The sequence below is a fragment of the Corvus kubaryi genome, unplaced genomic scaffold (genome assembly GCF_017639235.1).
Source record: "Corvus kubaryi isolate FWS band 111438036 unplaced genomic scaffold, C.kubaryi_AGA036_p1.0 37334, whole genome shotgun sequence".
NCBI lineage: Eukaryota > Metazoa > Chordata > Aves > Passeriformes > Corvidae > Corvus > Corvus kubaryi.
Window position 1 is genome coordinate 2,338,571 of NW_024581108.1, and position 27,561 is coordinate 2,366,131.

At 56.4% G+C, this 27,561-nt stretch overlaps 1 protein-coding gene across 3 annotated transcripts; it reads left to right on the top strand.

The window, feature by feature from the left end:
• The first annotated feature begins 13,275 nt into the window (after window positions 1–13,275).
• Window positions 13,276–27,124, top strand: OLFML2B (olfactomedin like 2B). 3 transcript variants are annotated; one of them, XM_042029850.1, is made up of 8 exons: window positions 13,276–13,434; window positions 14,519–14,782; window positions 18,113–18,220; window positions 21,196–21,366; window positions 23,064–23,301; window positions 24,210–24,695; window positions 25,115–25,291; window positions 25,575–27,124. In XM_042029850.1, the coding sequence occupies exons 1-8, from the start codon at window positions 13,291–13,293 to the stop codon at window positions 26,174–26,176; spliced, it is 2,190 nt and encodes a 729-aa protein (XP_041885784.1). In that variant the 5' UTR covers window positions 13,276–13,290; the 3' UTR covers window positions 26,177–27,124. The 3 variants fall into 3 exon arrangements, with proteins under 3 accessions (XP_041885784.1, XP_041885786.1, XP_041885787.1); XM_042029852.1 differs by having other exon boundaries at window positions 23,064–23,292; XM_042029853.1 differs by having other exon boundaries at window positions 23,112–23,301.
• The last annotated feature ends 437 nt before the right edge of the window (window positions 27,125–27,561 follow it).

Sequence of the window (27,561 nt, forward strand, 5' to 3'; positions counted from 1 at the left end):
CTTGTCCTTGATGCAGTGGTGTTTTTACTCCAGTGTCCGTCTACTTTTGACTTGGAGGGCTGGAAGGAAGTTTGATTTGTTGCCTTGTGCTATAAACCTGTATGTACCTGGGAAGTGTGGAGTCTCCTCTCTGCCTCAGGAGAGCTGTTAACTACCTTTCTGGCTTACTTCTTTAGTTAAGGAAAGATGTGAGTGATTTCTGAAGACTTCAGTGTGGTTTTGTGTGCTGAGCCCCTGTAGGAAGTCTGAGACTATTTCCCAGCCTTGGGCTCTTGGGAGATGTCTCTGGTGCTTGCTCACCCTGCTGTGCCATATAATTACTGGTTTAGTGCTCCCTAGTAAGGGAGCCCGGGCACTTCCCTGGGGCTGGCAGGGATCAGGTGACATTAGAGGGAGGCTGTGCTGTATACCCAGGCTGGTGCCTCCTGCCAGGGTGCCCAGAAGGAGGAGTGGCTCAAGTCTGGGTAGGAAACCTGCACAGAGCTGGCAGCCAGGAGAATCCAGGCTTTTCATGGAGTTGGCGTGCCGGGATACCGATTTAAAGAATCTTGCTTTTATTTTCTAAATTCTTCCCACCCTCCACTGGTTTTGAACAGAGCAGAGGGATACTGCCAGTGGGGTGGTACCAGCAGTAGAGGTGTGTCAGTCTTGAGTTTGGGTTGAGGAGACCCTGCCAGTTCATCCTTGTGTGAAGACCTGGGCCCCCAGCACTAGTGTGGATAGGAATGTACTTGGTTTTGGCCTGACATTAGAACAGAATGAGGAGCTGGCCAGTGTGGGGTGGTGCTTCTCTCAGCTGTGGCTGTAGCCGTTCAGAGATGTGAAGCAGATTGGGCTGTGCCTGCGTGGATGTTTATTTAAATGCAATAAAGCTGGTCCCAGCACCAGATCTGGATTCTCTGGCTTTGTTCAGCTGTGTCCTAAAACACCCTGGCACCAAACCCCTCTATTTCCAGTGGAGTGCCTTCCCTTCTCCACAGGGAAGGAGGCAGTGGCTGGTTGTTCTCTTCAGCTTGGGGCACTTGATCCCCACAGCAGCCTGCAGCGGTGCTTGGCTCCTTGTTCTGGAGAGTGATGAAGCACGTTGTCTTGTTTGGTTCTGGATGAGCAGCTTGAGCTTTGCTGTGCTCCTGCCCTGGGATGTAGTAGGTGACACTCACTGCCTCCACCTACCCCAAATCCAGAGGCACTCAGTCATTCCTTATCCCAGCCTCATTCTCTCTCTGGGCTGAGATAAATGAAATAGCAAGGGTTACTTGGAACAGAGTCTGACACAATGCTTCTGAGCTGAGTGCCACTTAGTGGGAAATAGGCCAAGCTGATCACCTGTAGTGCCCTGTGCCAGCTGTGTGCTGGCACTGCAGCTGTGCCAGGCTTAGGATTTGAATGCAGTGAGGTCTGGAGATCCTAGAAGGCATAGCTTTGAATAACCTAGCATAGTTAAGAAAAATAAATGTTTTCTGGTATACGAGTTTGGTGGTTCTGTTGGGGTTTTTTTCTCAAAGCTTGGAAAAAAGGGGAAAGTTTCTAGGATGGGCAGAGGTTGATGACCAGAGGTAGGACCTTTTAGTTTTTATCTCAGGTGTGCCTGTAGGATGAAGCTGGACATTTATCAGGAAAAGTGGGGATGGGATGGGACAAGTGCTTTCTGCCTATGGGGCATGCAGTGTCTGATAAGGGGAGAGGATGTGTGACCAGTCTTTATCCATGACACTGGTGTCAATAAAGCTATGAACATGTTTCTGCTTCATTTTAAAAGCTCTCTCTAGCTCTTCCTTGAGGATTTATGGCTCAGGGCTAGAAAAGATGTGTTCTTCTGTCCTACTGTGAGCTCAGCCTGCTGCATGGTTTAGTTTCCCCTCAGTAGCTGTGATAGCAGCTGGTGCTCTGAGATGTGTGTTACATCCTGGGAGATGCACATGTAGGATTCAGGAGTTGTGGGGGATCAGCTGCCACACGTGGTTGTGCTTGATGTGGATGCAAAGTGGCCTCTGGAGACCTTGAGCTCAGCTGCCTGTTCAGAGTTACGTGAAGAAGGAAGAAAAGGTGCTAAAGCACAAGCTGAGCCCTGGAGAGTTGAACAACCTGAAAAGATGGGATGCACTTGTGGTTTCCCACGAGTTTGGTTCTGCATGGAGCCAGAAATCCACAGCCAGCCCAGGTGTCTCCTAAGGAATGCTCTTCAGTTGGAGGAGGTGCTCCAGTGTTCCATGGCACTTGTCACAGGTCCCTGCCTCTGTAGGGGTTCCTGCCTGCTTTTGTGACCCCAGGCATCATTGTCCACGCCTTTCTGTAGAAAAAGACTTGGCTTTGCTCAACCTCACTTTCTGCCCCTCCCTTCCCTGTGGTGAGAAGCTGGATGTCTTTGCACCTGAAGGATGGGACTGTTTTGTGGTATGGGAGCCATAACCACCTCCCACATTTTGTCTTTTGTCCTGAAGGCATAGGTAGGACCTGGAGCCCTGAAACAGGGACTGCCCAGAGAACAGGGCTCAGTTGTTGGCTGCTCCCAAGGGTGCTGTGCCCCTGGTTTGGCTGCCCACCACCCAGCTGGCTGTGAAAAGACCTGGCCAGTGCTGAGGATGTGCAGAGAAGGATGGCTCCTCATGCCCTGCTCCTGGCTAGCAGACACCTGTGCATGGAGCTTAATCCCCCAGCTAATCCCTTGCAGCTAGACCTGACTCCTCTGTGCAATGAAAACAGGTCCTGCCCTGAGCCAGGAGCCCTGTGGTGCAGGGTGGTGAGAAATTCCAGCTGGGATAGGGGAAGAGCTGGCAGCAGCAGCCATGAATCACTGCTGATACAGGAGCTTGCTCTTTGTGATCCTTGGATATGGAGCTTTCCAGAGAACCTCCAGGGCAGGTCTTGAGTGGTTGCCCTATGAAAGCCTGCACAATCAGCTGCGTGATCTGATATCTCATGACCATGCCTCATCCTGAGCCACTGGTTTTTCACCTTTGTGGGCAGACACGTTGCCTTGCTCCAAACACAGCCTGAGTTCTCCACTGCTTTTCAGCTCAGCTGGCTTTCAGCTATGTAGGGTATGGATAACAGGAGGGTGGGTGGCAACTGAGCCCTGGCCAAGGGAGGATAAAGCTTGAGATCAGTGTGTCAGCTGAAATCCCATGGTTGGGTGACCCTTGCCCCTCCAGGAAGGGAAGGGAATGAAAAATAACAACAAGGACTGGCATGTCCCTGTAAACAGGTGGATGTAATACAGCCAGCTTGTTTGGAGAGATCCAGGCTTAGTGGATGGCAACTTTCATGTTGAAAGTCTTGGAGGGGAGCTGCCCAGAGTAGGGAGAGATGTAGCTCTGAAGAGCTGGGTGAGAAATGGGGAGCAGAAACCCCTCTGAGAGTGTTGCAGCAGCATGGCATGGCTAGCTGTCAGGGAAGAGCCAAGAGGGACCTGAATCTGGGTGGGTTTTGCTGAGAATGGGCAAACAGTAGAGCCCTGAGAAGTTTTTGGCTATGAGGAAGAGCTTGCACCTCCAGCCAGCCCTCCTCCAGGGGCTGGTGGCCTGAAGGCTGACCCAGGCAGCTCAGGGCTATGTCCAGGTGAGGTCTGAAGTCTCCAGGGATGAATACCCCGCAGTCCCTCCCAGGCCCTGTCCCAGGGCTGCTCTCACACACTGCCCCACTCTGCAGCTTCCCAGGGAGAGTGAGGCTGAAGGGTGCAGTGTTGGAGGCTGGGGTCAGAGGTGTGCCACATGGCCAAGGAAATGGGAAAGCCCAAAGAGAGCCAAGACTGCCCTCAGGGTCAGGGAGGATTGTCAGTGTTGCTTTGAAAAACAAGGAGTTGTGCCCAGAGGAGAACTCTCAAAGGGAACTGCAGATGGATTCAGGGAGAAGAATCAATGTGAGTGGTAAATTCTTTGTTAAGCTCATCAGCTGATGCTCCTGTGTAAGAGCAGAACTTGGAGAGGCTATGATGCTGTAATTAACAAAATGCTCAGTGAGAGGGGCCTGGAAAGGCCCTGCCAGACACCCTCTGCAGATGCAAGGATTTGTATCAAACCAGAGTGCTAGCAGGGGCAAAACAGGGCAGGCAGACGACATTCACCTTGAGGCAGAGCAGCTGAGCTGCTCGCTGGGCATTCATATCTCCCTTAAAGCTGCCTCAAGCACAGCAAACAGGAGTGTGGCTGGGTAGCCAGCCTGGGCTCAGGCTGTGCAAGGCAGCACAGATGCTGAACGTGTACGTAGGACCCTCTTTGGTGAAGGAGAAACTGCTAAGGACAAAGAGGACCTCAGGGTGCACCACGGAGGCACAGCTCCAGACTTGCCGTGTTTCTGTCTGTCTCAGCAGAAGCTTAGGTCAGCTCAGCTGGGCTCAGTGGAGCTATGTCCCTTGGAAGCTCCATGAGTCACCGTGGCTGGCACCCCTCTGGGCAGCACATGGCAGGTGAGGGAATATTTCATGTCTTTGTCATCTGAGCAGAAGGTGACTCATTTTTGGTGAGCCAGGAAAAGCCAAACTGGCTGAGATGGTTTGGATAAGTGACTTCTAAGCAGCAGTGTGTGAAGGCTGTAGGGATGCAGCTCTGTCCTGGCTAGCCTGTGGAGTCCTGGGACGTGTGTGCATGGCCTCCAGGTACCAGGGGTTTATTAATGGCCTTGAAATGCAGTAGCACTACTCAGAGCCAAGCAGATCCTCACACTGCCTACCCACACTCTGCCTGTCAGCAGCTGCCACAGCTCGGGGTTCTGGAGGGCTGGATCGCATCCCTGCCTTGCATTCCTTGGATACCTTTCAGCAGGTCACAGCTTCCTTGGCTTTGGGCAGCTCTTGGGCTCACTCAGGCTCTTCCTGCTGTGCCCAGCTCATGATAGGCATTCTTGTCTGGAGAGGGATGTGTTGTCACTTGGGTCTGGGCTGCATGGATGGGAGCAGGCAGAATGTTGTGGTCCATGTGGTCCATGTGATGGCAGAGGTGTTGGAGGACAGAAGGATTGGATGGCTCCTCCTCTGGGCTTGCTGCTAGGCAGCAGCAGAGGTCAGGGTCAGTGAAGTTAGGGAGAGAAGCCCACAGCAGGCACATTGCCTTGTGTTTAGGCTGGGAGCACCAGATCAAGGTCAGAGGAGTTGGAACGGCAGGAGCAATTGGCAGCTTGGGCATGGCTCTGTACACGGGCAGTGGGGCACGTCTGCAGCTGCTTTGTTACAGACTCACTGCAGTGTTGGTGGCATGGGCTCTGGAGGCCCCTGCTCAAGGATGTCCCTCCTGGAGCAGGACTAGCCAAAGCATTAATAATCCACCTCTTGGTTCCTTGCAGGGCCACATGGTGCTGGCCATGTCCTTGCGTTCTCCTGCTCTCCTTCCCTGCCCGAGCCATGAGGCTTTTGGATCCAGGGGTGTTATGAGCTGGTGTTGTGCACCTGAGGTAAGAGGTCCATCCTCTTAGCCAAGCATGGGCTGTAGGGTGAGCTGTCTCCAAGAGGGACAGTGTGTGGGGTTAGTGTAGCACCAGGGTGCTCAGCCATGGGGACATCCATGATGGAGCTCCCGCTCTGCATGGGGTGGGTGCAGTGGCACATGCCCTGCCCCACAGAGGGGCTTTGGGGGACCCCTCTGCCATGTGCAGGGGGACAAGAAGTCCTGCTGGGACTGAACCTTTGCCTTTCTGAAATCCAGGCATGGGGCCAATGAATCACGCAGCAGCAGGGCAGCCCAGCAGGAAGCTCTGCCGAGTGCAGCTACCTCAGCCTCGCAGGCACCAGTGGTTTCCTCCCACCCACGTGGTGGTGGCCCTTGGCATTTCCATCATCAGCAAAGCCCTTCTGGTGCTCCTGGTGTCCCAGGCACAGTGTTTAATGAGGAGGGACAACGAGGGTAGGACATTCCTGCAGGAAATGTTGGTCCTCCATGAGCACGGTCATTCTCTGACCATGGAGTCTGAGAGCTGTGTCCAGCCTCTGCTCTCCTGTCTTTTCCCAAACTCAAGGACAACAATGTTGGGGTGTCAAGCAGTGGAGTTGGCAAGGATATAGGGGAGAAGGGTGACCATGAAGTCAAGGTGGTTGGGGAAGAAGCTGATGGTGTGGAGGTGTCCTCCCAAACACCTCTTGGGCCCCCAGAAGCCCCCAGGATCTTCAGTGAGGTCTGGCACTGACCATGGTAGAGTGATCTGCCCACGGTATCCCTGAGCAAACAGAGAGCATGTTGGAACAGGTTTCATAGAGTCATGGAATATCCTGAGTTGGAAGGGACACACAAGGATCATCAAAGTACAACTCCTGGCCCTGCACAGGACACCCCAAGAATCACACCAGGTGCCTGAGAGCATTGTCCAAATGCTTCTGAAACTCTGGCAGGCGTGACCACTTCCCTGGGGAGCCTGTTCCAATGCTTGACAGCTCCCTGGATGAAGAACCTTCTCCTAACATCTAGCCTAAGCCTCGCTGGACACAGCTTCTTGCTGTTCCCTCGGGTTCTATTGCTGGTCACCAGAGACAAGAGATTGGTGCCTGCCCTTCTGCTTCCCCTTGTGAGGAAGCTGTAGACTGCTATGAGGTCTCCCCTCAGTCTCCTCTTTTCTAGGCTAATCAAGCCAAGTGACCTGCCTGCTCCTCGTTTGGCTTCACTTCCAGGCCCTTCACCATGCTGGGAGCTCTCCTCTGGGCATTAACAGGACCCCCAGGTGACGCTGGGCAGGTTTGGTGGTGCTGGCTCCGGTGCCATCTCCAGATGTGCTGCCCAGGGCACCTCACTAGCAGGTGCTGCTGTTATATGGTGCCTGCTGGAGAAACCTGTCCCAGCATATCACACTTGTTCAATCAGCTTCCCTGAATGCTGCTGCTCAGGCTGACACTTGCAGCTCGATGCCTGAGGAGCATCAAGTTCACTCATTCCCAAGGGACCTGTCAATACTGTCAATTGTGACACAGGCCTCTGTCAGGGAGAGGTCATGTTTTTATCAGGTCTTGCTAATCTCTATTTTCTCCCCACCTTTTTTCCCTGCCCATGCAACCCTCAGTGAGGTGTTCAGCAGTGATTTGATTGCTGTGGGGCAAAGGTTGGCTTTCCCGATGTTTATCAGAGCACAGGTATGTGAGCTGTGGGTCCAACCACGGTGGCCTGGACACCTCAAAACTTCTGCTTGGAGCAGGACAGGCTGTCCTGGACCTGGCCCATGCTCACTTTGCCAGCAGTGCTGAATGTTGACCCCCAGCAGCCTCTGCAGGGGCTGGCTGGGGTGCGCAGGCTCTGCCCAGGTCTCCCTGCAGAGTCCCCTGACCTCTCAGGTCCACGGTTCAGCTCAGGAGAGTGCAGAGAAGAGTAATAACAAGAGGGACATCCCAAGGTGGGTGCCAACACAGCTGGGAGTCATGTGGGTCAGCCAGGCTGGTTTCTCTGGAGCCAAAAGAACTGGAGCCAACCAGTCCTCAGAGCCTCACTTTTGTCCAAGTTGGAGGTTTCCCCAGAAAATTCTAATGGGGTTTTTGTCTGGGAGATTGAAACAGAAGGTTTTGCTTCCTTGCTTTGTCCTTGAGCAGTTCCATGGCTACCCCAAGCCCCTGCTTCCCCTTGAGGACCCTTCTTGTCCCCTGCCCCATCTTGGCAGGGTTGCTCTGAGCACAGCTGGGCCAGCATGAAGACAGGGGAGCATGGAGGGGGTCCAGGAGAGGGGGGAAGGTATGTGGGCAAGGTGCTCCAGTCAGGGCTCCATGGAGCATTGCTGTCCTTCTGCACCAGCATGGTAAATCGTGGCTTTTGTCTAAAAACCACTCATTTTGTGCTGAAAATTCATCATGAGAGGTGCTGCTTTTTGTGACGAGGTGCCAGTGCCAGCTTGTCCAATGTGCAGATGGGTGCTGGTGCAGCCGCCATGCCAAGGGCAGTGTGGGCACACATGTGCAGTGCCTGGGCATGACACTTCCCACTGGTGAATCCTTCCTGTCACAGCCTCTCACTGAAGGGTGGGATGTGCAGATGTGAGAGGGGCAGGGGGCACAGGCTGATCCTTCCCAAACGGGCCAGAAGCGGAGGGGCAGCTCCTATCCCTGTGTGTCAGAGTGCTGTTGCAGCAGCCTGGCAGTGTGTGGGTGTGCTGGAAGTGTGCTGCTGGGGCAGGGCACTGATGTTGGCCAAGTGGCCTCAAAACACAGGGACTGTCTTGCAGAGCCCCACACAGCAGAGAGGGCACGTGCCTGATGGGACGGGATGTTGTGCTCAAGATTTGTGTTTTGAAACACAGCAAGGCAGAACCTTGCCTTGATCACAGGGGCCAGGATTAATTACAGTGTGAAGTGGGGATGGGTACACTCAGCTGGCATCTCAGGGAGGCTGGATGGAATGGCTGCATCCCTGAAGGTGCTGGGAATGAGTTAGGGCTCAGAGGGATGGACACACCCTTACATTACCCACTGGATTTCTTTGTTGTTTTCTATGCTATTCAAACCAGGACTAATAGCCAGACCTGTTTTCCTGACTGTGCCATGAGTGGGGTAGCCATGGGGCAGCGGTTTCCATGGATGAAGAACAGCCTACTCTGTAGGTACCAGTGCTGGCACAGACACAGGACAGACTCTCTTGATGTGTAGGAAAGCCTAGGTGAGTCCCAAAAGTCTCTGACACTGGTGGGAAAATGTCAGGCCTCAGCACCTGCCAGTGTTTGGTGAACGGGAACAGGAAGCCAGGAATTTCAGCATAATGTCATTATAAGGCAGAACCTGTATGAAGCCCTGCTTTCCTCACACTGCAGTGATCTTTGTCACTGAGCTTTGTCATCAGTGCCTGTGCAGCTCAGCTAAGTGCAAGTTCTCCTAAACCCAGCTTTAAGCTGCTCTCATAAGCTCTTACAGGTGGAACAGACCTGCCCAGGGAGCCTGGGGCTCACCCCAGCCCGCTAATGCCTCTGACACAGTGCAACTCGCCTGGCCTGCTCCTGATTACAAAAACCATTCTTGGAAAGTTCCATTACTACTGGTTTTTGAACACATTTTTAAATACATTTTTTATTCTGGCTTGGACAGGCCTGCTCTACCTGCCCAGGTATTCTGACGGAGGAATGCTGAAGGGTCAGGCAGTCATGCCTCCCGCTCCTGTGGACAGCCCTGGAATGGTTTCCGGAGCATGTGCTGCTCTCCCAGGTATCATTTGACACACAGACGTAAACACAAGTCTCACTGCTGAGGTCAGGAGGGAAACCTCTCAAATTGCTGTGCACCTCAGGGTCACATCACGAGTTTTCCTGCCTGGTTAATTCACTCCATGGGACGGATTTCCTCCTTCAGCGGATGGGCGTAGGAAGGAGCTTCCCTCACCCTGGGCACCTGCAGCAAACCTGTGTGGTGGAGCTGTTGCACGAGGCTCTGTCACTTGCTGTGGCTGCTGCCAGGCTGTGTGGCCTCCTGCCATCCCAGCCACACGTTGTGCCAGGTGTGTGCCAGCTGCTGAGTCCACCTCCCACTTCACAAGCTCGCCTACCTCCACCAGCCCTTGGCAGCTGCAGGAGTGTTGCCTTCAGGAGCTCTGGCTGCTGCTGGCAGCAGGCACGGAGCTGTAGAGCCCAGGAACACGGTGACATATTCCAGCAGCCTCTCTCTATATGTGACCTCAGGAAGGCACGGAGACCAGCTCACAGTGCCTTGCAGAATCCAGCGTGGGAATACAGGCCACACCTGCTTTGGTCTCTCTCAGCAGGATGTGGTGCTGACACCCAAGGCCACAGGACCAAAACCCATATGAGCTGAGGCCACAGGGAGATTCTGGGAAGAGCTCCAGCAAGTACCAGGAGCGTGCAAGGATCAACCACAGCCTCTAGCTCATCTTGCTCACCTCTGGGCCAGATAACAAGGAAAATTATGTGTCCCATCCATGTCATGCTAGGGATCTCTCAGCTTTTGACCCTAAGTTAGCTGATGTGTGTCCTTTTGGCCTGGCAGGAGTGCCTGACAAACTGGAGACTTGGTCTGCCATGTGGAGACAGGCTGGGGAAAATGGGGTGACAGGGACCTCATGCAGTTCAACACAGGGAAGGGCAGAGTCCTGCACCAGGGCAGGAACAGCCCCCCACACCAGTATGTGCTGGGCCACCCAGCTGGAAAGCAACCTGTCAGAGAAGGCCCTGAGGGTGCTGGTAGGGAACAAACTGAACGGGAGCCAGGAACACACCTTGGCAGGGAAGAAGGCAAATGGTGTCCTGGGTGCAATAAGGTGAGGGCTGATAGCAGTCACAGGGGGGATCCTTCCCCTCTGCTCAACGCTGCTCGGCCCACACCTGGAGCGCTGCATCCAGCGTGGGGCTGCCCAGCAACAGGAGAGACACTGGAGAGCTTCCAGTGGGGGGCCACTGCGATGGAGAAGACCCTGGAGCATCTCTCCTGCGAGGAAAGGCCAGGCGCGCTGGGGCTCGTCCCTCCTAGAGGAGGCTCGGGGGGTCGCGGGCAGGCCAGCACGGCTCTCTGGCCCCGGTAGGAAGCGTTTTAACTGCGAGGAGCTGTGAGGAGCCGCAGCCCCGAGCGCCCGGGTGTCCGGGCCGGGCGGTGCCGCGCGGGGGAGCTGCGCCCCCGCCAGCGGGACGGGGCCCCACCGGCCGGGAGAGCTGCCGGGCATCCCGGCGGGAGAGCTGCCGGGCATCCCGCTGGGAGAGCTGCCGGGCGTCCCGCTGGGAGAGCTGCCGGGCATCCCGGCGGGTCCGCCCGGGCACCCGCCCCCAGCCCCTGCGTCCCTCGGGAGCGGTCTCCGGGCGAGGGCGGTCACCAGAGACCCCAGCTGTCCCCAAAGGGCAGGATGTGCCGCCGCCTGTGCTGTGTCCCTGTCCCGCCGATCTCAGCACGCCCTGACATGGCAGTGAATGGCTCCCCGCATCCAGTGCCGGGGGCATCCCGGGCCTTAAGCCTCCCACCGCCACACCCGTGGCCTGGTTTGACCCGCAGTGTCTCCCTGCTGCAGGGCCCCCGCACAAGGCTCTGCCCTCGCAGGGGCCCAGACAAGCACAGGGAGGTGAGGCACTAAGGACATGCTTTCAGGGGGCAGGTTTTTGCACTCACGGCTCCAGGCACAGACATGCTCGTTTCCTATCTAGAGGCTGTTAAACTCCCTTTTCCCCATGGTGATGGTGATGGTTTTTCTTGTAGCACTTTGAAGAGCATTGTCTACCTGCATCCTCGGGCAGCCCTGGCTTTGCTCAAGCCCAGTAACACAGAATGGGGTCAGGCATGGGGATACTGGGGCCTCCTGCTTGGAACAAAGTTTGGGCCAGCCTCCATCAGCAAGACAGAAAAGCCAGAACCACACCTTCTTGCTCTGCTGTCCTCCTCAATCTGTGGATTCGTCTTGTTTTTTTCTTGAAGGAGGAATGTTCAGACTCTAGAGATTACTGCTCTGAACCCAGAGTGTCTGTCACTTTCTCTCCATGCCCCCAAAGGACAACATTAACCCCATCTTTAACCCAAACTAAATATCACCAGAAATGCTTTCTTCCCCTTAGAAAGAAAAGAAATCAACAGGGGATGTCAGTAACATATGAAATATTTCCTTTTAATTTTGAAATACTGTGGTTGATTTGTTTTCCATTTTTCCAGGCTTTGAAAGTGATCATTAGGAAAAGGCCTCCACAGACACTGTTTGCTGTGGCAGCTCTCAGGGCTGGTCTCACTGCCAGCCCTGGCAGTACCATGACTGCACGGGGGTCTGGTCCTCTGGGCCAGGCTGGGGGCTCCAGAAGCCCTGGTCTGGCAGCCTCAGGACAGCCTGTGCTGACAGATGGAGTAGCTGCCCTCAGGGAAGTTGAGCCATGGAAACAGAAGTGAAGGACCTGATGCTCAAGGGACCTATTGTCCTTGAGAGAGGCTGCTGGGGGAGGCTTTTAGAAATGCCTTTTTCCTCCTACTGCTCTCCAGTTGACCAAAGGTTGGCTGTCCTTCTCCTCCCAGCCTCCCTGGTTGCTTCCCCTCCTGCTCTGCTCCGCTCAGCCTTGCTGCAGAGCCCACACGGCCCTGCCCCCTTCTCCACAGGCTTCCCTTCCCAGGGAGGCCAGAGGAGAGAGAGGCACAGCGCCATCCCGCATGAATCCTGAGGTCAGCATCTTCTGCCATCTGCTGTGCCACAGCCGCTTCCTCTCTCAGACGAGATGTTTTCTTCGTGTCTGGCAGCTCCATCCCCACAGAGTGACCATGGGAGACAGTGGTGGGATGGAGGAGCTGGAGTCCCCCTAAGGAGGGTGCCTGGTCCCAGGGCTGTAGGCACCAGGTTTGGGGTGGTTTTGGGATGCGGGTGCATTAGGGACTGGGGGTGCTTGGCTTGTGCACAGCCTTGCTTCAGCAAGAGCTTACGTGGTCTCTCGTGCCACTTGCTGTGTGTGTGACCTCTGCCTGTGACCCATGGGCATGTTCTGAGGAAAATGTGAGCCCATGCCATAGCTGGGACGTGGTGCTGGCCTGCGTTGGTGTGTTTATAGGAGCATCTCAGTCTTCCTTCCGTGTCAGAGAGGCCCAGCCATAGGCACGGCAGTGCAGACACCTCCGCAGCGGAAGATGCTGTGCCTGTGCTTTCCCTGGGAACAGCGTGTCCAGAACATTTCCGTTTGGCAGGAGGTGCAGAAGGATACAGGACTGCCAGAGCATGGCCGCTTCCCGACGGCGTCAGCCTGAATTTCGGTGAGCACACAGAGGTCTGCACTCATGGCTGGGAGCCTGCCTTGGAATACGCTGCTTGCGTGACCCCAGTGTGTGCAGTGTGACTGGAGAGCCACGGTGTGCCGTGCCATGCTATCGGGAACATTTCCCTGTCACCCAGAGGATGGAGGGTGATAGACAGGCTTTTCTGGAGATGGAAAAGGAGCCAGGCAGCCCCTAAGGATGGCTTTCCGTCCGCCCCCAGCTGGCTGGCACACAGCAGGAGGTGGGACGCACAGGTTGGCCGGCTGCTGACCGGCAGCGCAGGCCCTTTGGGGAAGTGGCCGGCGGCTCCCCAGAGCAGCCCCACGTGCGGGGGCTCCCCGCAGCCTGCTCCGGCGGGCGATGCCCGAGTGCCCCGCAGGGCCAGCAGCGGGCTGGGGCCGCGAGGAGCCCCCGCCGCAGGTGGGAAGCGCCGCCCGGGACGGCCCCGGTCCCGCCCCGCCGCCCGCTCGGCCCCGCCCGGGGCTCGTCCCGCCGCCGAAGGGGAAAGGACCGGGAGAGGAGCGGAGGGAGGATCGGAGGGTGGGAGGGAGGACCGGGAGGGACGGCAGGAGGAGGAGCGGGGCGGGAGCCCGGGCCGGCCCCGCCCGCCCCGCCGCTCCGCACCTGAGCGAGCAGCGGCGGCTCCTCGCCGGCCCCGGCCCCGGCCCCTCCGCCGCCCGCCCATGGCTCGGCCGCTGCCGCTGCTGCTCTGCTTGGCCGCGCTGGGCGCCGGCTGCCGGGCAGGGACTCCCCCCGCCGGCACGGCCGGGCCCTCCGCCGAGCCGCTGCAGGACGAGGCGGACAACCAGGAGAACATCCTCTCCCAGGTACCGCGGGGGCTGCGGGGCTGCGGGCACCTCGCGGGTGCTGCACCCGCGGCGTGGGGCTGGGCACTGCCGGGAGGTGCTGTGCGCACCCTGAGGGGTGCTGGGTGATGCTGGGTGTTGTACGTGCTCGACAGAGCTGGGCGATGCTGAGTGTACACTGTTGGCGGTGCTGGGCGATGCTGTGCTCGTCCTGGGTGGTGCTGGGTGTACACTCTCGGTGGGGCTGGGTGATGCTGTGCACTCACCCAGCACTACTGCCGAGCACTGGAGGAAGTTTATCAGCCGGCGCGCAGTGAAATCACTGAAGCCCATCTGGGAGCACTTCACAGACTCCATCCTATCACTTTTCCGGGGGAACTCAGAAAAAGGGGAACTCCTTGGGAGGAGAACTGGTGGAGCCTCTTTGTGTGCCGAGGGGAGGGATCCAGGCTCTTTCCCTGCCAGTGGGATGCGGTGGAGGTTTCTGTTAGATTTGGCTGATCAGGCTGTGTGTTATTATCTGCCCTCGGAAATGGCTAACGCAGAGACTATTGGAAACGTACCGCCAAAGTTATTTTTGTGCTTGGGCTTTCAGAAGCGCTGTCTGCAAATCTCCGTAAAGGAAATTCCTGGCATTGTATAGGGCTAATCAGAAGTACTGCTTCACCACCAGGTTACACTGCTTATGTAGGGTGGCTTTCAGTCCCTCTTCCAATGTACCCTTACTCTGCTGGTAAAACAGTCTTGCTCTGGGTAGCAGGTGACTTATTTGGTCTTTTGGACACTGAGCATTAAAAGAAAGCAGGATGGGGTTTGTATTTAAAATTATTGTATTTAAAATTTAAATTTTTCATTCTGCACACAGTGGAATAAAAGATACCCTGTTGGAAGAAGCCAGTTTTTATTCCCCTGGTAGGCAGTGATTAGCTCTACGCTCTCTAGAAAGCTCTTTGGCTGGCAGATTCTGGAGAAGCTGGCCAGTTTCCTCGAGGCTCAGGGTATCCAGAGTGTCCTTTGTTTGGACCTTGAGCTCTAGGCCGTGCTTGTCCCTGGCTGTGCAGGCAGAGGACGGCAGGTTTGCTAACTGCTGGTGACCTGTGCTCAGCTGTTAGGTGACTACGACAAGGTGAAGGCGGTGTCCGAAGGCTCCGACTGCCGGTGCAAATGCTTGGTCAGACCCCTGGGCCGCGGCGCCTGCCAAAGGATTAACGAAGGCGCTTTCAGAGCCGAGGATTTTTACACGGTGGAAACCATCACGTCAGGACCCAGCTGCAAGTGTGCGTGCGTGGCCCCCCCCTCGGCCCTCAACCCTTGTGAGGGCGACTTCAGGCTGAAGAAGCTGCGAGAGGCAGACAGCAGCGACCTGAAGGTAGGAGAGCAGCTTGAGCTCCTGACACTTCGGGGACAAGGAGATCTTCTGAAGCCTTTTCTTTCTGAGCTTTTTCTAAAAAAACCTTTATTTCCTAACATTTTTTTCCCTAAACCATCTCCTAGTTATATTTATATCTGCATGTTTGATATAAAAATCAAGCTCATCTTAAGGGATTGAGTCGAGCAGCTGCAGTGGATGATTCACTCAATTCATCCCGTGCTGCCTGGGGTTCACCGTGGCTTTCTGTGCTGAGAGCCCAGTAGGGACTGGGCTGCTCCTTGCCCTTTGTCCAGCTCCAAATGTCCCTGGAGGACAGCTCTGATCCGCTCAGCAGCTGCCAGGTCTTTTTTCTGTTGCAGAGAGGGACTCCCAAGGACCCACGCAAAAAAGCTGTTTTGGCTTCCATGGGCCAAAAGCTGCTGATGCGTCAGCATGAGGGTGTGATGCACAGCTGGCTGATGGCAGGATGGATTTGTTGTTTTAAATGCTGACACTTCTCTACTATTTAGTATTTTGTCTCTCTAGTAATGTATACCTCTTTTCCAAACGTGACAGTGTTTGTTTTAAGTACTCCTGACTTTTACTGGATGCTGGTGTGGCAGCTGGCAGCAGACCCTGCTGAGTTTTCCAGTTTGCTACCAATGTAAGGCAGCAGAAAGTGCCACTGGCTTGGTCCAATCCTGGGGAGCCCCTGGAGCGGAAGGTTGAGTGCTGGTGGCACTGGTGGCCCCGGATCCCTCTCAGGTGGGAAGGCAGGCAGCACGCGAGGCGCTGTGGGGCAGCTGCCACCGAGGCCACCACGATGGGCTTGTTCTAATTAATTTGGAGCTTGACGATGTGTTTCATCTTGTCGGACTGCAGACAGTTAGCAGCTTCTTGTCCAAGCGCCCCTGCAGCTAGGGAAGATAAACAGACACAGGCAGACAATCCATCATTCCAGGGGAAGAGGAGTCCCAGTCTGGAGTTGTTTGGTGGTCCCTCGTCTGGGGGAAAGCCAGGAGGTCCCACGTGGCCTTAGATGAGAGTCGTGAGCTCTCTGCGGTTAGAGGAGGGACACCCCCCGAGGTGACAGAGGCACCGCTGTGGTCCCTTCCCGGAGGCAGGCAGAGCTCCTGCTCCAGCAGCTCCCCGAGCTCTGCAGAGCCGGTCAGCCTGCAGAAGGAGCAGAGCGGCGTGCCTGGCTTCGCCCTTGGCTCCGGCTGCTCTTCCCACTGGGGAGCTGCTCACAGCCAGCTGTGGTGTGAAAGCCTGTCCTCTAGGAACTGGCCCCGGCTCCCCCGCTCATTTCGCAAGGACTCGCGGCCAGGCAATTTCACAAGGTTTATCCAAACACACACACACGGGGGTTTTGTTTTCTGTGCCACCAAGGTCCATCCCAGGAGCTGGGCAGCAGGATTGCTTTCCCTCCAAGCACAGAGCCCCTCCTGGGGTTGGAATCACTGGGAACAGCTGCTTCTTGTAGGAGAAGCTGGGAAGTAGTAGAGGACACAGCTCCAGTTCTTACGCCACTCATGAGGAGCAGCTCCCACAACTCCTCAGTGAGGGGCTGGGTGAGGCTATTCCATAGCTCTGAGCAGTCCCAAAGGGTTTTACTTTCTTTGCTGGTCCAACCAGCACTGCTCTTGCCCAGTCCAGCAGCAGGAATAGCACATTTGTATGTTGTGTTTTACCAGACTTTCTTATGATCTGACACAAAAGCCCTGGGTACTCCACGAGTGGGAGAGCTGTGGGAAGTTCCCTCCCTTGGGTGGGCTGGAGGATGAGTCCCTGAGGGAATGGTGAGAAAGAGAGAAAAATCCAGGCAGCAGGAACATAGCCCTGGGCAACCAAACTCAGTTGAATGGCTGCACTGGTCTTCCCAGCTGAAGGTTTCAGTCCCTTTCAGACCTTTCGCAAGGTCCAGTGGGAATTCATGGACCATCAGACCACTGAGAGCCAAAGTCCACAGTGGGTGAAGGGAAGGCAGCAGTGAGTTGATAGGAACACCAGTGTGGTCTTTAGGGGAAGGTCAGCATGGTGCTAGCCGGGAGGAGCATAATCTCAGACCTATTTTTGTGAAATTGCAGCATGCTGCCTGTAGGCACAGTGGGTCTTGGTGCAGAGTCAGTGCGAGGAGGCTGTGCTCAGGATCATTTGGAAGGAGGTTAATGCAGTCTGCAACCTTTGTGCACTGATGGAAATTCTCCAGCCTGGAGGGAAAGCGCTGGTCTCCAGTGGCTGTCTGGCAGGCTCTGTGCATTGTATCGGTCGTCTCCATCCAGCTCTCAGTGGAAAGTGGATGCATAGCCATAAAACAGCTCTTGTCTCTTAATGCTGCCATTTTATCTGGCCCCAAAAAATCTTTCCTTTGCTGTCAGCTCCACAGGGAGACTGCAGAGGCCGGGGTGGAAACTCCAAGTGCTGCCAGCAGTGCTGCCTGTGATTCTCCCATATTTATGAAGCTCTGTTGACCAGTTTGTAGCTGCTGGGAGAAAATGTCACCGCCCTGTAGTAATTCCTATGCATTGAAAATCCTGCTCAGCCTTCGGGGCTGTGAAGTCTGCAGCACCACGCCGGACATGTGGGACACATGGGACTAGGGGGAGGTGGCCCAGGAGCACTTCCCACCAGTCCTGCTACGCTCAGTGTTGTCCTCTGTGGAGCAGCACCAGAAACTGGACAAAATGCAGAACAAGGGCATTGCTGTCCAGATCCCCAGGAATGGTGACCAAGGGCTGGTGCTGGCAGGACACGGGCACAGGGCTGACTTAAATACAGAGTGTCTGTGAAATGGGTGGCTGCAGAAGAGGGCAGCATCCCTTTGATAAAATTGTTCTCCAGGAAGGGAACTGCTGCCAGGCTGGCACCGAATTTCTATTTCTTCACTCTTGCAATTTGGGAGTATTTTAAAATATTTTAACAAGTTTCTTCTTGTTCCAGGAAAAAGAGCACAGGATGGCACAAACTCAGAGTCGGATCTCAAACTGAGCTGCCTTTTTCTTGTTGCCTCTTTTGCTGGCAGTCACATCACTGGTGGAGTAGTTAAGCCTTTGGGCTTGTGGGAGAGCCTGCCTAGAGCTGGCAAAGAGAGCAGCATTTTACCTTGCTCTGCTACTAATCCCCAGCACCCAAAGCGTGCTCCTGAAGCCCTGAGGCTCTGTGGAGGTGCCGTGTGTTGCTCTGCATGCCGTGCTCTGACCAGGGCAGCAATGCAACAGGGAAAACTTGCTTTCTAATCAAAAACCACTCAGATGGGTGCATCGCCCTTGACTTTCCAGCTGAGGAAACTCTGTGGGGTGTGTTACAGCAAGTGCTGCCGCCTGACTGTGTTCTCTCCTTGCCTTGCAGCTCTCCTCCATTGTCGAGATGCTGGAAAGTGCCTTTTATGGCTTGGACCTTCTGAAGCTGCACTCAGTCACAACCAAGCTGGTGGGGCGGGTGGAGAAGCTCGAGGAGGTGAGTCCTGCTCTCAGTGTCCTTGCCCTTGGTGGGACGGGCCTCCTATCAAGTTCCTGCTGCCTTTGGTGCATTTAGAGTCGCGTTGCTTGGGAAGAAATGTTAATTAAACATTTGGCTGAAACTAAACCAGACCAGACTTGGATGTCTGAACTAGACCGGACCACAGGCAGTGCCCAGTGCATCCCCCACCCCATCAGCCTTGCCTGACCCTCTCCAGCTCTCCCAGTCCCTCAGGGCCCGGACTGGGAGCAGGATCCCAGCTGTGGCCTCACCAGGAGCAGCATCTCCTTTGGGTCAGAAGGCCCTGCTGTTAAGTTTTTCCTCCTCTCGGTTTTACTTGTGTGCTGGTGCGATGGTTGCTCTCAACCAGGAGCTTTTGTGCTGTTTGATGTGGGGGCGACAGGTTCAGGACTGGTGCAGGGGTACCCTCAGCAGGACTGTGGGGAGCCAAGGAGCTCAGATTCCTGAAGGACCAAGTTACATCTTGGCCTGTGTTAAAAAAGAGCAGAGCCCTCAACCTTCCATTTTATTTTAGAGCAGACTTCCAGTGAAATAATTTTCACTTCCATACAGTTTAATATTTCTTTGGCTAGCACAGCGTAGGGTTTGCAGTTTAAGCTGTGCTCAGCTATGTAGACACAGGGTTGCCAGATTAAATACTGGAGTTTTCTCCCGTGGTCCGTATCTGGGATGGTAATTCCACATTCTTGTCGGAGTGGAGCAGTCCTGTTCATCTCCAGCCAGGAGGCGAGAGGCAATGATTTATAAAGCCAAAATTCCGCTTGCAAAGTGTTTTGGGAAGGCATGGTGTGCTCCATCCTGGGGTCAGGAAGGAGACAGCTGAGGGGAGCACGCTTGCCTGGGGGGCTCTGGATTTCCAAGCATGGAAATTGACCCAAAAGGGGTTTTGAGGTCTGAAAATAACAAAGCACCAATGTTCCCCTTTGCAGTCCCACCCTCTTCCTGTGGTTCAGTGTGTTCTCCAGTCGTTACTTGGGTTTGCCAAGGGATTATTTCAGGTGGGGTTATCACTGCGCTCTGCTGCAGTACCACAGTGGCCCTGCCTACCAGCCAATTTCTTCAGGGGGGTTCAGAGCCAGCAACGCTGGTGGCACACTGAGCACGTGGGGTGACCTTTGTGGCCTGGTCACTCTGCTCACAGCCTGTCGCAGGGGGGCAGATGGGCAGAAAGCTCTGTGGGGCTGAAGTACTTTGGCCGGAGATGGAGCTGTAGAGGTGTAGGAGCTGGGAATTCACAGGCTGGGATCTTTAATTTCCCAGAAGTGCGGCTGCAGGATCATATAAAAGCAGCTGAAGCTGCCTACAGGCACTTGGACAGGTTGGAGGAAGACAGGAAAGGCCTGGGTTAGAAGGAGATTGCCCAGTGCTCCGGGGCAGAGCCGAGGTGATGCAGGCAGCAGGTGTGAAATGCCTCCTGCTGCTGGCTTAGCATGGAAATTCCTGTTGGGAGGATGTGGAGGAGGATCACACCCTGCATCAGCCTTGGGGTCTGACACAGTGGACAGCTGAGATGCTGAACTGGAGCCTGGCATGGCTTCAAAGCGTCGCCCTCCCAGGCGGGTGTGCTTTTGGCAGCTGCTCCCCGGCGCAGCAGCTGAGCAGCCTCCAGCAGCATCACAGGCCAGGCTTTGGTGCTGGTTCTCCACTCAAGGGGAGGCAAATTCTATCCCTAAGCAGGTCATTAGCCAAACATTACACAGGAGAAGCGATAAGGGCACAAGGCTGTTGGAATCAGTCATCCTCTCCAAAGGAGGATGGTGTTGAAAGCTGCTCCTGCAGTGCTCCTGGGGGAGCATTGTGAGATCCCCTGTCGCTCTGCTTACTGCGGCAAAACGCTTGCTGAAGCATCCCTGCGTCACTGGACTCGGCCTCCAAATGTCCTGGTAAATCTGTGTGTCTCATGACTCCTGGGTAAAGACTGGGAATTCAGATGCCTGTGGAGGGAGCTGGGGGTTAACCCCTCTGTTTTTGCAGAGATTAGAGGGTTTCATGAGTTCTATCCAGTATAACAAGGTGTTTTAGACAGATGGTGTCAGTAGAGGGAAGGAACCCTCAATCCTTGGTCCATGGAGTGCCTTGTCTAGCAAGGCAGCTCCTCTGCTTTGTCTTTAGCTCACAGCTGTCGCATCAGCTGGCAATTCTGAGGTCACAGATGGAGGTCACGGTGGGTTTTAGGAGAAATTAATGGCAGGACAGATTGTAAATGAAGGATCAGGGTAACCACCCCCAGTGCCTGTGCTAAAGTGCTTTGACTGATATGCCACCTATCCAAAGCAGTTGCTGTTTCATGTGTAGAAGCCCAAGGAGTGATGAGCAGAGACTGCAACAATCCTTTGTGTCCAGGGTGTGCCTGTACACCCTGCCTTGGGTCCAGGCTGGGGGACTGAGAAGGGCAAGGGGTTTTGCCTGCTGGATGAGCTGCAGCCAGCCCCAGCTCCTTCCTGGTCACTTGACAGCTCTCTGAGGGTCACTGGCTCTTGTCCTGTCCCCAGATTCTCAGATTCTGTGGGAGCAGAGGGTGTTGGGGAAGAGCAGTCCCTGAGTGCAGGCACTGTGTGGCCAGGCCAGGAAATTGAGATTAATAAATCCAAGATGAACTTGCTGCCACAGGCCAAGGACACCAGGATGACTGAAGGTGTTTCAGCTTATCTTTTCCTTCTGTGAGCTGGCGAGTGTGGCTGAAGATGGGGGTTGAAGAACCTCAAGGCCACTCTCCTGCTCCATGGGAACCTGTGGCAAAGTGTGGATCTGGGATGTGCACACCAGGGATGGAGTTCCTGGATCCCACTGGGGTCAGGGGCATCTTCTTAGCAGCTGAAGTGCCCAGCCCCGTGGAGAATCCCCAGCAGTGAGCCCAGGATGGCAGCACAGAGCTCCAGGGCTGTGGTTTGGGGGCCGCAGAACATCCCTTGTGGTTAAGTGGGGTAAAGTCTCCTCTCTCTCTTTTCTAGGGCATGTCCAGGAACTTCACGCAGGAAGGCCAGCGGGCAGGAGCCAGCGGGGAGGAGGATCTGCAGGATCCCCCTGGCAGGGAAAACTGTTCCAGCCTCCTCACCAACAGCCTGGCCGACATCGAGAGCTCTCTGCAGCGGGATGCTGAGGCTGCCTACACTCACTCAGAGGTACAGCCACGCAGGCACAGCTCGGTGTCACTTCTGCTGCTCAAGCCAGCCCTGGGCTGTCTCCTGGATGTGGTCACTAGCCTGGGGTGGTTTTCTCCGCGGCTAGAGCGACCCTGTTTGTGTGCCCCCGACTCCAGTCTGCGCGTCTCGGCACAGCCCAGCTGCTGCTGGGACGGGATGTAGGTGGAAACAGAGGGAGGCTGCTCCCTCGGCCTCCCCCCTTCCCACGGGGCTGTTGGTTTTCGAGGTCAGCGGTGGCTGAGCTGCTTGGAAAGCGTGATGTCATTGCGGGGCCGGCTGGGAAGCGGTGGGAAACTCAGAGCCTTTGATTAGAAGGGCTTGGGGCTCGGTGGAGGGACAGCCTGTCGCCTGCCTTCCCTCCCTCCCTCCCTGCCAGGCAATTACCCCTCCACCGCCAGCCCCTGCGCCTGGCCGGCTCCGGGCAGAGGCTCGGGCATCTTCCTGGCCCTGGCATCCTCCTGGCTCGGGCACCCAGCACCACACCGTGGGGTCTGCCCAGCAAGGGGACATCCTCTGCCTGTGGCAGCACTTTCTGTGCAGCCTCAGACAGGGGTGAGCGGGGTGTTTTGGGAAAAGTTCTGTCCAGGGTGTCCTGAAGTTCTTGCTGCTTCAGTGGTGCTATCTAGGATGGCCCGTGCTCCTCTGATCCCTGCTGGGCGACTCCTGGAGCATCCTGCCCTCACCCCAGTGTCCTGCTACAGGGCAGTGGGAGGTGTCTGGCAGGGGGGGGACAGTTAGTGTGTCATTTCCAGCTCAAACAGGGGTGCTCAGCTCCAGAGGATGGCAACAGCCTGCACTTGACCCCACCCCTGCGCTGCGGATGCTGTGGGGATGGGCTCCCCGAGCCCTGGTGGGGTCAGGGCTGGGCTCCCACACGCACACTGTGTGTCAGCAGGCAGGGAAGTGGCACCAGCCGTGCCGTGCCGTGCCGTGCCAGCGCTCTCTGCCCCAGGGAGAGCCGTGCCCAGGCGGGGTGTCCGGCCATGCTCCCAGCCCCACTCCCCTGCTCCCCACGCCGTGAGCTGAGCAGCTGCTGCCTGCTGGAGAGGAGCCAGCCCCGGCCAGGCAGGGGAGCGGAGCGTGGGGCTTTTATTACCCCGAGTGACCTCATTTCCCAATATTCCACTTTTCTCGCTGCTAATTGCAGCAGGGCCCATCTTCTCAGCCAAATGGGCATGGCTTCAACCCTCGGGCTGGCTTTCCGATTTCCTTTAATGAGATGAAATCCTTCAGACCTGAGCTGCAGCAGCTGGTCCCTGCCCTGGGGGCTTCCTGGTCCTTGCCTCGGGAGGTTCCCGCTCCTGCTGGGAAGGTGCCTTCAGCCTCTCTGCCCTGTGAGAGCTCAGTGCACATTGCACACTCTGCAGATCAGCTGCTGGAACCGGCCCCTGGCATGCCAGGGAGTGAGCCCTGCTCTGCCTGCCTGCCCTGCATCCCTGAATCCCACAGCCTGGGCCTTATGGACCCCTGAGTCCTGGAATGGCAGGGTGGCACCAAGAATATGGAGGAGCAGCTCTGCTGTCTCCTGGAGGGTTTCTCATGGCAGAATGGACTGAGGGAGACCCTGAGGAAGGAGGGAGCTCAGATCCTCCTACCCAGCATGGGGCTGTGCAGCCTGACCTGCCCTGTCGCCAAAACATGGTGTTTCTGGTAACAACCTCCTGTGTCTCTTCCAGGGAAAATATGAAGAAAGATTCCTGAAGGATGAAACTATCTCCCAGCAGATAAACTCTGTGGAATCCCTCCCGGAGCTGCACCTCTCTCTGGAGGACAAGAAGCCTGAGCAGCTCTTGCAGAGGAAGCTGCGGGTGAGGAGCCGGCCTCCTTCCAAGCCCACCATTGTCCGAGGGGTCACCTACTACAAAGCCCAGTCCACCGAGTCAGAGAATGACATCGAGGAGCAACGTGAGTTGGGTATGCAGCCATGGTTGGTGGGATGGCTGGCTGCATCCTGCCGCAAACCAGTGCCTCATCCCCTGGGAATGTGTGGGCAAAGCGAGTGGGCGCAGCAGGGGGAGGTGGGACAGCTGGTACCTCACTGCTGTGCAGCCTTTGAGCTGTGTCTGTGGAGCAGTGCAGCATTGTTATTCCATGGAAAATCACTGCTAGCTAAGGAAATAGGTCACTGCTTTGGTTCAAAACACCCAGCATCAACACCTTTCCAGAAGTAAATGGAGGTTTATTAAATGTGTTCGTGTTTCAAATCCGCCTGCCCAATGGCATCCTGTGAGGTTTGTGCTGTGGAAGGCAGCTCGGAGCTCACAGCCCTGGCTGTGGTGGGAGCAGGGGCTGAGCCCTCAGGGACCAGCAGAGTGGGCAGCATGGGCAGAAGGACAAACACCCTCGCTGTGCAAATTGACTTAGCAGAAAGGTTGTCCAGCCCTGCCCTGCAGGGGGGGCTTTGTGAGCCCCTGGACATGAGGAGGAGCAAAGGGTGCCCATCCTGGCTGGGGAGCCCCAGTGGTCCCCATGGCCTGGCTGAGGTACCTGCTTTGGCATCCCGGGTTAGGTAGGTGGGATCTCGTAGGGAATGAAGCTGGGTCTCCATCCTGCCCAGTCAGTCTCTGGGATGTGTCAGGGCAGAATTGCTCTCCATCACCTCCTGCTCTCCCAGCCTGAGGTGGTGGATGTGGCTGTGATGGTCTCGCTCACCTCCTGACACAGGCGCTGTCAGGCTGTGCAGTTCAGCCCTTCTCTGAGGGGACATGGAGAGGGATTTAGTACCAGACAGCCTGCAGGGGTGGGCAAGGAGCCAGCTGGAGGGGCTGTGGGGGACTGGCTCCCCTTGCTGCGGGGCTGACCCCTGTGCCTGTGTTTGGCAGCGGACGAGCTGTTCAGCGGGGACAACACGGTGGACCTGCTGATCGAGGACCAGCTCCTGAGGCCCAGCAGCAGGGCGGGCGAGGCCGTGAGGAAGCCCTCCCCAGTGGGGTGGCCGCCCACCCCTGGCAGCACTCCCACCACCCTGCCAGCCGCTGGCACTGCTGTGACGGCCACAGTGCCCCCGTCCCCTGCCACACCGGACCCCACCGCTGTGAGCTGGCTGACCCCCACCCCAGAGACCGTGACTGCCCCGGCAGGGCTGGCGGAGGAGGGGACCCCACAGCTAGTGGCAGCCTTGGCCAGCACAGTGGTGGCCACAGCCATGGAGAACCTGCCCGTGGCCACCCCCACTGGAGGCTGGAGTGACATGGAGAGCAGCCCAGGAGCTTGGGTACAGGCGAACACCCCCGCGACACCGGTCAGCCCGGCCATCCCTGCCACCCCAAAGGAGGGCCTGGAGGAAGAGGACATCAGGAACATCATTGGTGAGTGCCTGCAGGTCCTGCACCCATCCAGCTGTGTGTGTGGGGGCTGGCTGGTGCCCACAGTGTGTCCTGCTAAGCAAAGCATACCTGGATTTGGTTGCAGGTGGGAGGTGTCATGGAGATGGTGGCTGGGCAGCACTTCACTGGGGTGCCAAGTTTACTTATGAACTCTGGAACCTACTGGAGTTTCCTCCCACCTTTAGGGGCTGGGCTGGGCAGGGCAAAGAGACAGGACCTGAGGCAGGCAGCAGCCTCAGCTGGAGCAGGAACATGGCTGAGGCTGTGGGAAGATGTTTGCGGTTGAAGCTACACCAGGACGGCAGGGGGTACCTGCTGGGTGAGGAAGGGGCTGGAGGGGGGTGATGCCTCCAAGGTCAATGTGGCCACCCTGCCTCTGGCCTCACAAGCTGCCCACGCAGGGCGCTGCAAGGACACGCTGTCCACCATCTCGGGGCCCACCACCCAGAACACCTATGGGCGCAATGAGGGAGCCTGGATGAAGGACCCCCTGGCCCGGGAGGACAGGATCTATGTCACCAACTACTACTACGGGAATACGCTGGTGGAGTTCAGGAACCTCGACAATTTCAAGCAAGGTGGGTCTGCACTGTCTCTGATAGCATGCTAGCCACCACTCAGCTGATCCAAGTAGCATGCTCATTCCTGGGGATACTACATCGTGGGGGGATGATCTGCCTGGGGACCGTCCCCTCTAGGGTGATGGCACCTGACATGGGGGGTTCAGAGCATGGGACAGGTCAGACTGTGGCTGGTGGCCAGGGAGGGAGTGCAGGCAGAGCTGGAGGCAGAGGGTGCTGAGGCATGGCCACCCGCCCCACAGCAAAGGGAGGGTCTCACCAGCCAGTGTCTGCCCTGCAGGTCGCTGGAGCAACTCCTACAAGCTCCCGTACAGCTGGATTGGGACAGGGCACGTTGTCTACAACGGCTCCTTCTACTACAACCGGGCCTTCACACGCAACATCATCAAGTACGACCTGAAGCAGCGCTACGTGGCTGCCTGGGCCATGCTGCACGATGTGGCCTACGAGGAGTCCACCCCGTGGCGGTGGCGAGGCCACTCGGATGTGGACTTTGCTGTGGACGAGAATGGCCTGTGGGTTATCTACCCGGCCATCAGCTATGAGGGCTTCAACCAGGAGGTGATCGTGCTGAGCAAGCTGAACGCGGCTGACCTCAGCACCCAGAAGGAGACCACGTGGCGGACGGGGCTGCGGAAGAACTTCTACGGGAACTGCTTTGTCATCTGTGGGGTCCTTTATGCAGTCGACAGCTACAACAAGAGGAACGCCAACATCTCCTACGCCTTTGACACGCACACCAACACGCAGATCATCCCCAGGCTGCTCTTTGAGAATGAATACGCCTACACCACGCAAATAGACTATAACCCCAAGGACCGCCTGCTCTACGCCTGGGACAATGGCCACCAAGTCACCTACCATGTCATCTTTGCCTACTGAGACCCCCCACCACAGTGGGGCACTGCGAGCCAGGGGCCACCAGCACCTTTTATTATTATTTTTATTGTTATTATTGTTATTTTGTACAAATTGAAGAGTAAATGATGGGTTTTGTTTCAAGCTGGTTTTTCATGGCGGATTGTAGATCAATCCCCAGGCCAGAACCACCTCCTTCGTCTTTGCTGTATCCTTGCTTCTGATTTTCCTTCCCAGGGGAAGGAGGTTCTCCTTTGGAAGGGCAGCCCCGGCTCTCCTGCCCAGGGAAGAGGAGGTGGCCCAGCCACAGTCCTCCTGATGATGTTTTTAGCTACAGATGATCAGCAAGACACCCTGAACCAGTGCAAAGCTGCACGCACCAGGTCCCAGCGGGATGCTGATGCCTGCCTGTCCTGGTGGAGGACCTGCATGTCCCATGGGAATGTCCCGTCTCTCAGGACCATCTTCCCAGCTGGCGGCCAGCAGGCCCTTTGGAGATCCTGCTGTACAACGGGGCTGTGAGCACAGCTCCAGCAGCCCCTGGTGCTGGTACTTACGCCGAGGACTGTCCCCTCCAGCCGGGGCTCTGCTCTTTGCAAGCCGCTCTGGGGGCTGGGCGCACCCTGAACCCTGACTCATGCCTGGAGGGAGCTGGCGGCGGGAGGGGGATGCTGTAAATAAGTGTAGATGGCTTTTGTTTGTTCATTTTGTAACCCAAAGTAGTCCCCCTTGGCAGTTGCTGGGTGAAGGCTCTACTCAGCTGGGTGCTGGGCTGCCTGGGCACGGGCTGGGGAGCCCTGGGGGCTGGTGGAGCCCTCGCTGTGCCACTCCATCTCCTACATTCCCTCTCAGGTCCCTGCCCACCCTGGTCCTGGACCATCAGGATCCCCTCACAGAGGCACAGCCCTTGCCCTCCTGCCCAGCAGCATCTTGTATTTACCTGCTGTCAGTAATAAAGGATCCAGTACCTTCGCAGCTGTTCGGGGCATTCTTTGGCTCTGGTTCACCCTCTGCGTGCATGAAAATGCACAGGGCTTTTTGGGTGGGTTTTGTTTGGTTTGGGGAGAGCCAGTTTACACACCAGATGGGGACAAATCCCAGAGGGCTTTAGGCTGCTTGGGACCGGCACTGGGGCAGGGTGACATGGCCATGTCCTGCCCTGAGCAGAGCTTGTTTCTGACACCTCAAGTTGTCCTCAGGTCACTCAGGCTGCAGTAAGACCCTCATGGGCTCCTCTGCCAGGCTCTGGGTGAGCAGCTTGTGTAGCATGCCCCCTCTGCAGCAGCAGGAGGGGGACTGGGTACATGTGCCATGCGCAGTGCCAACACTGTGCCAAGCAGAGCCACACTGCAGCCTAAGAGATGGCAGGCACAGGACAGGTGTCCCCGTAATTTGCCTAAGGAAAACAG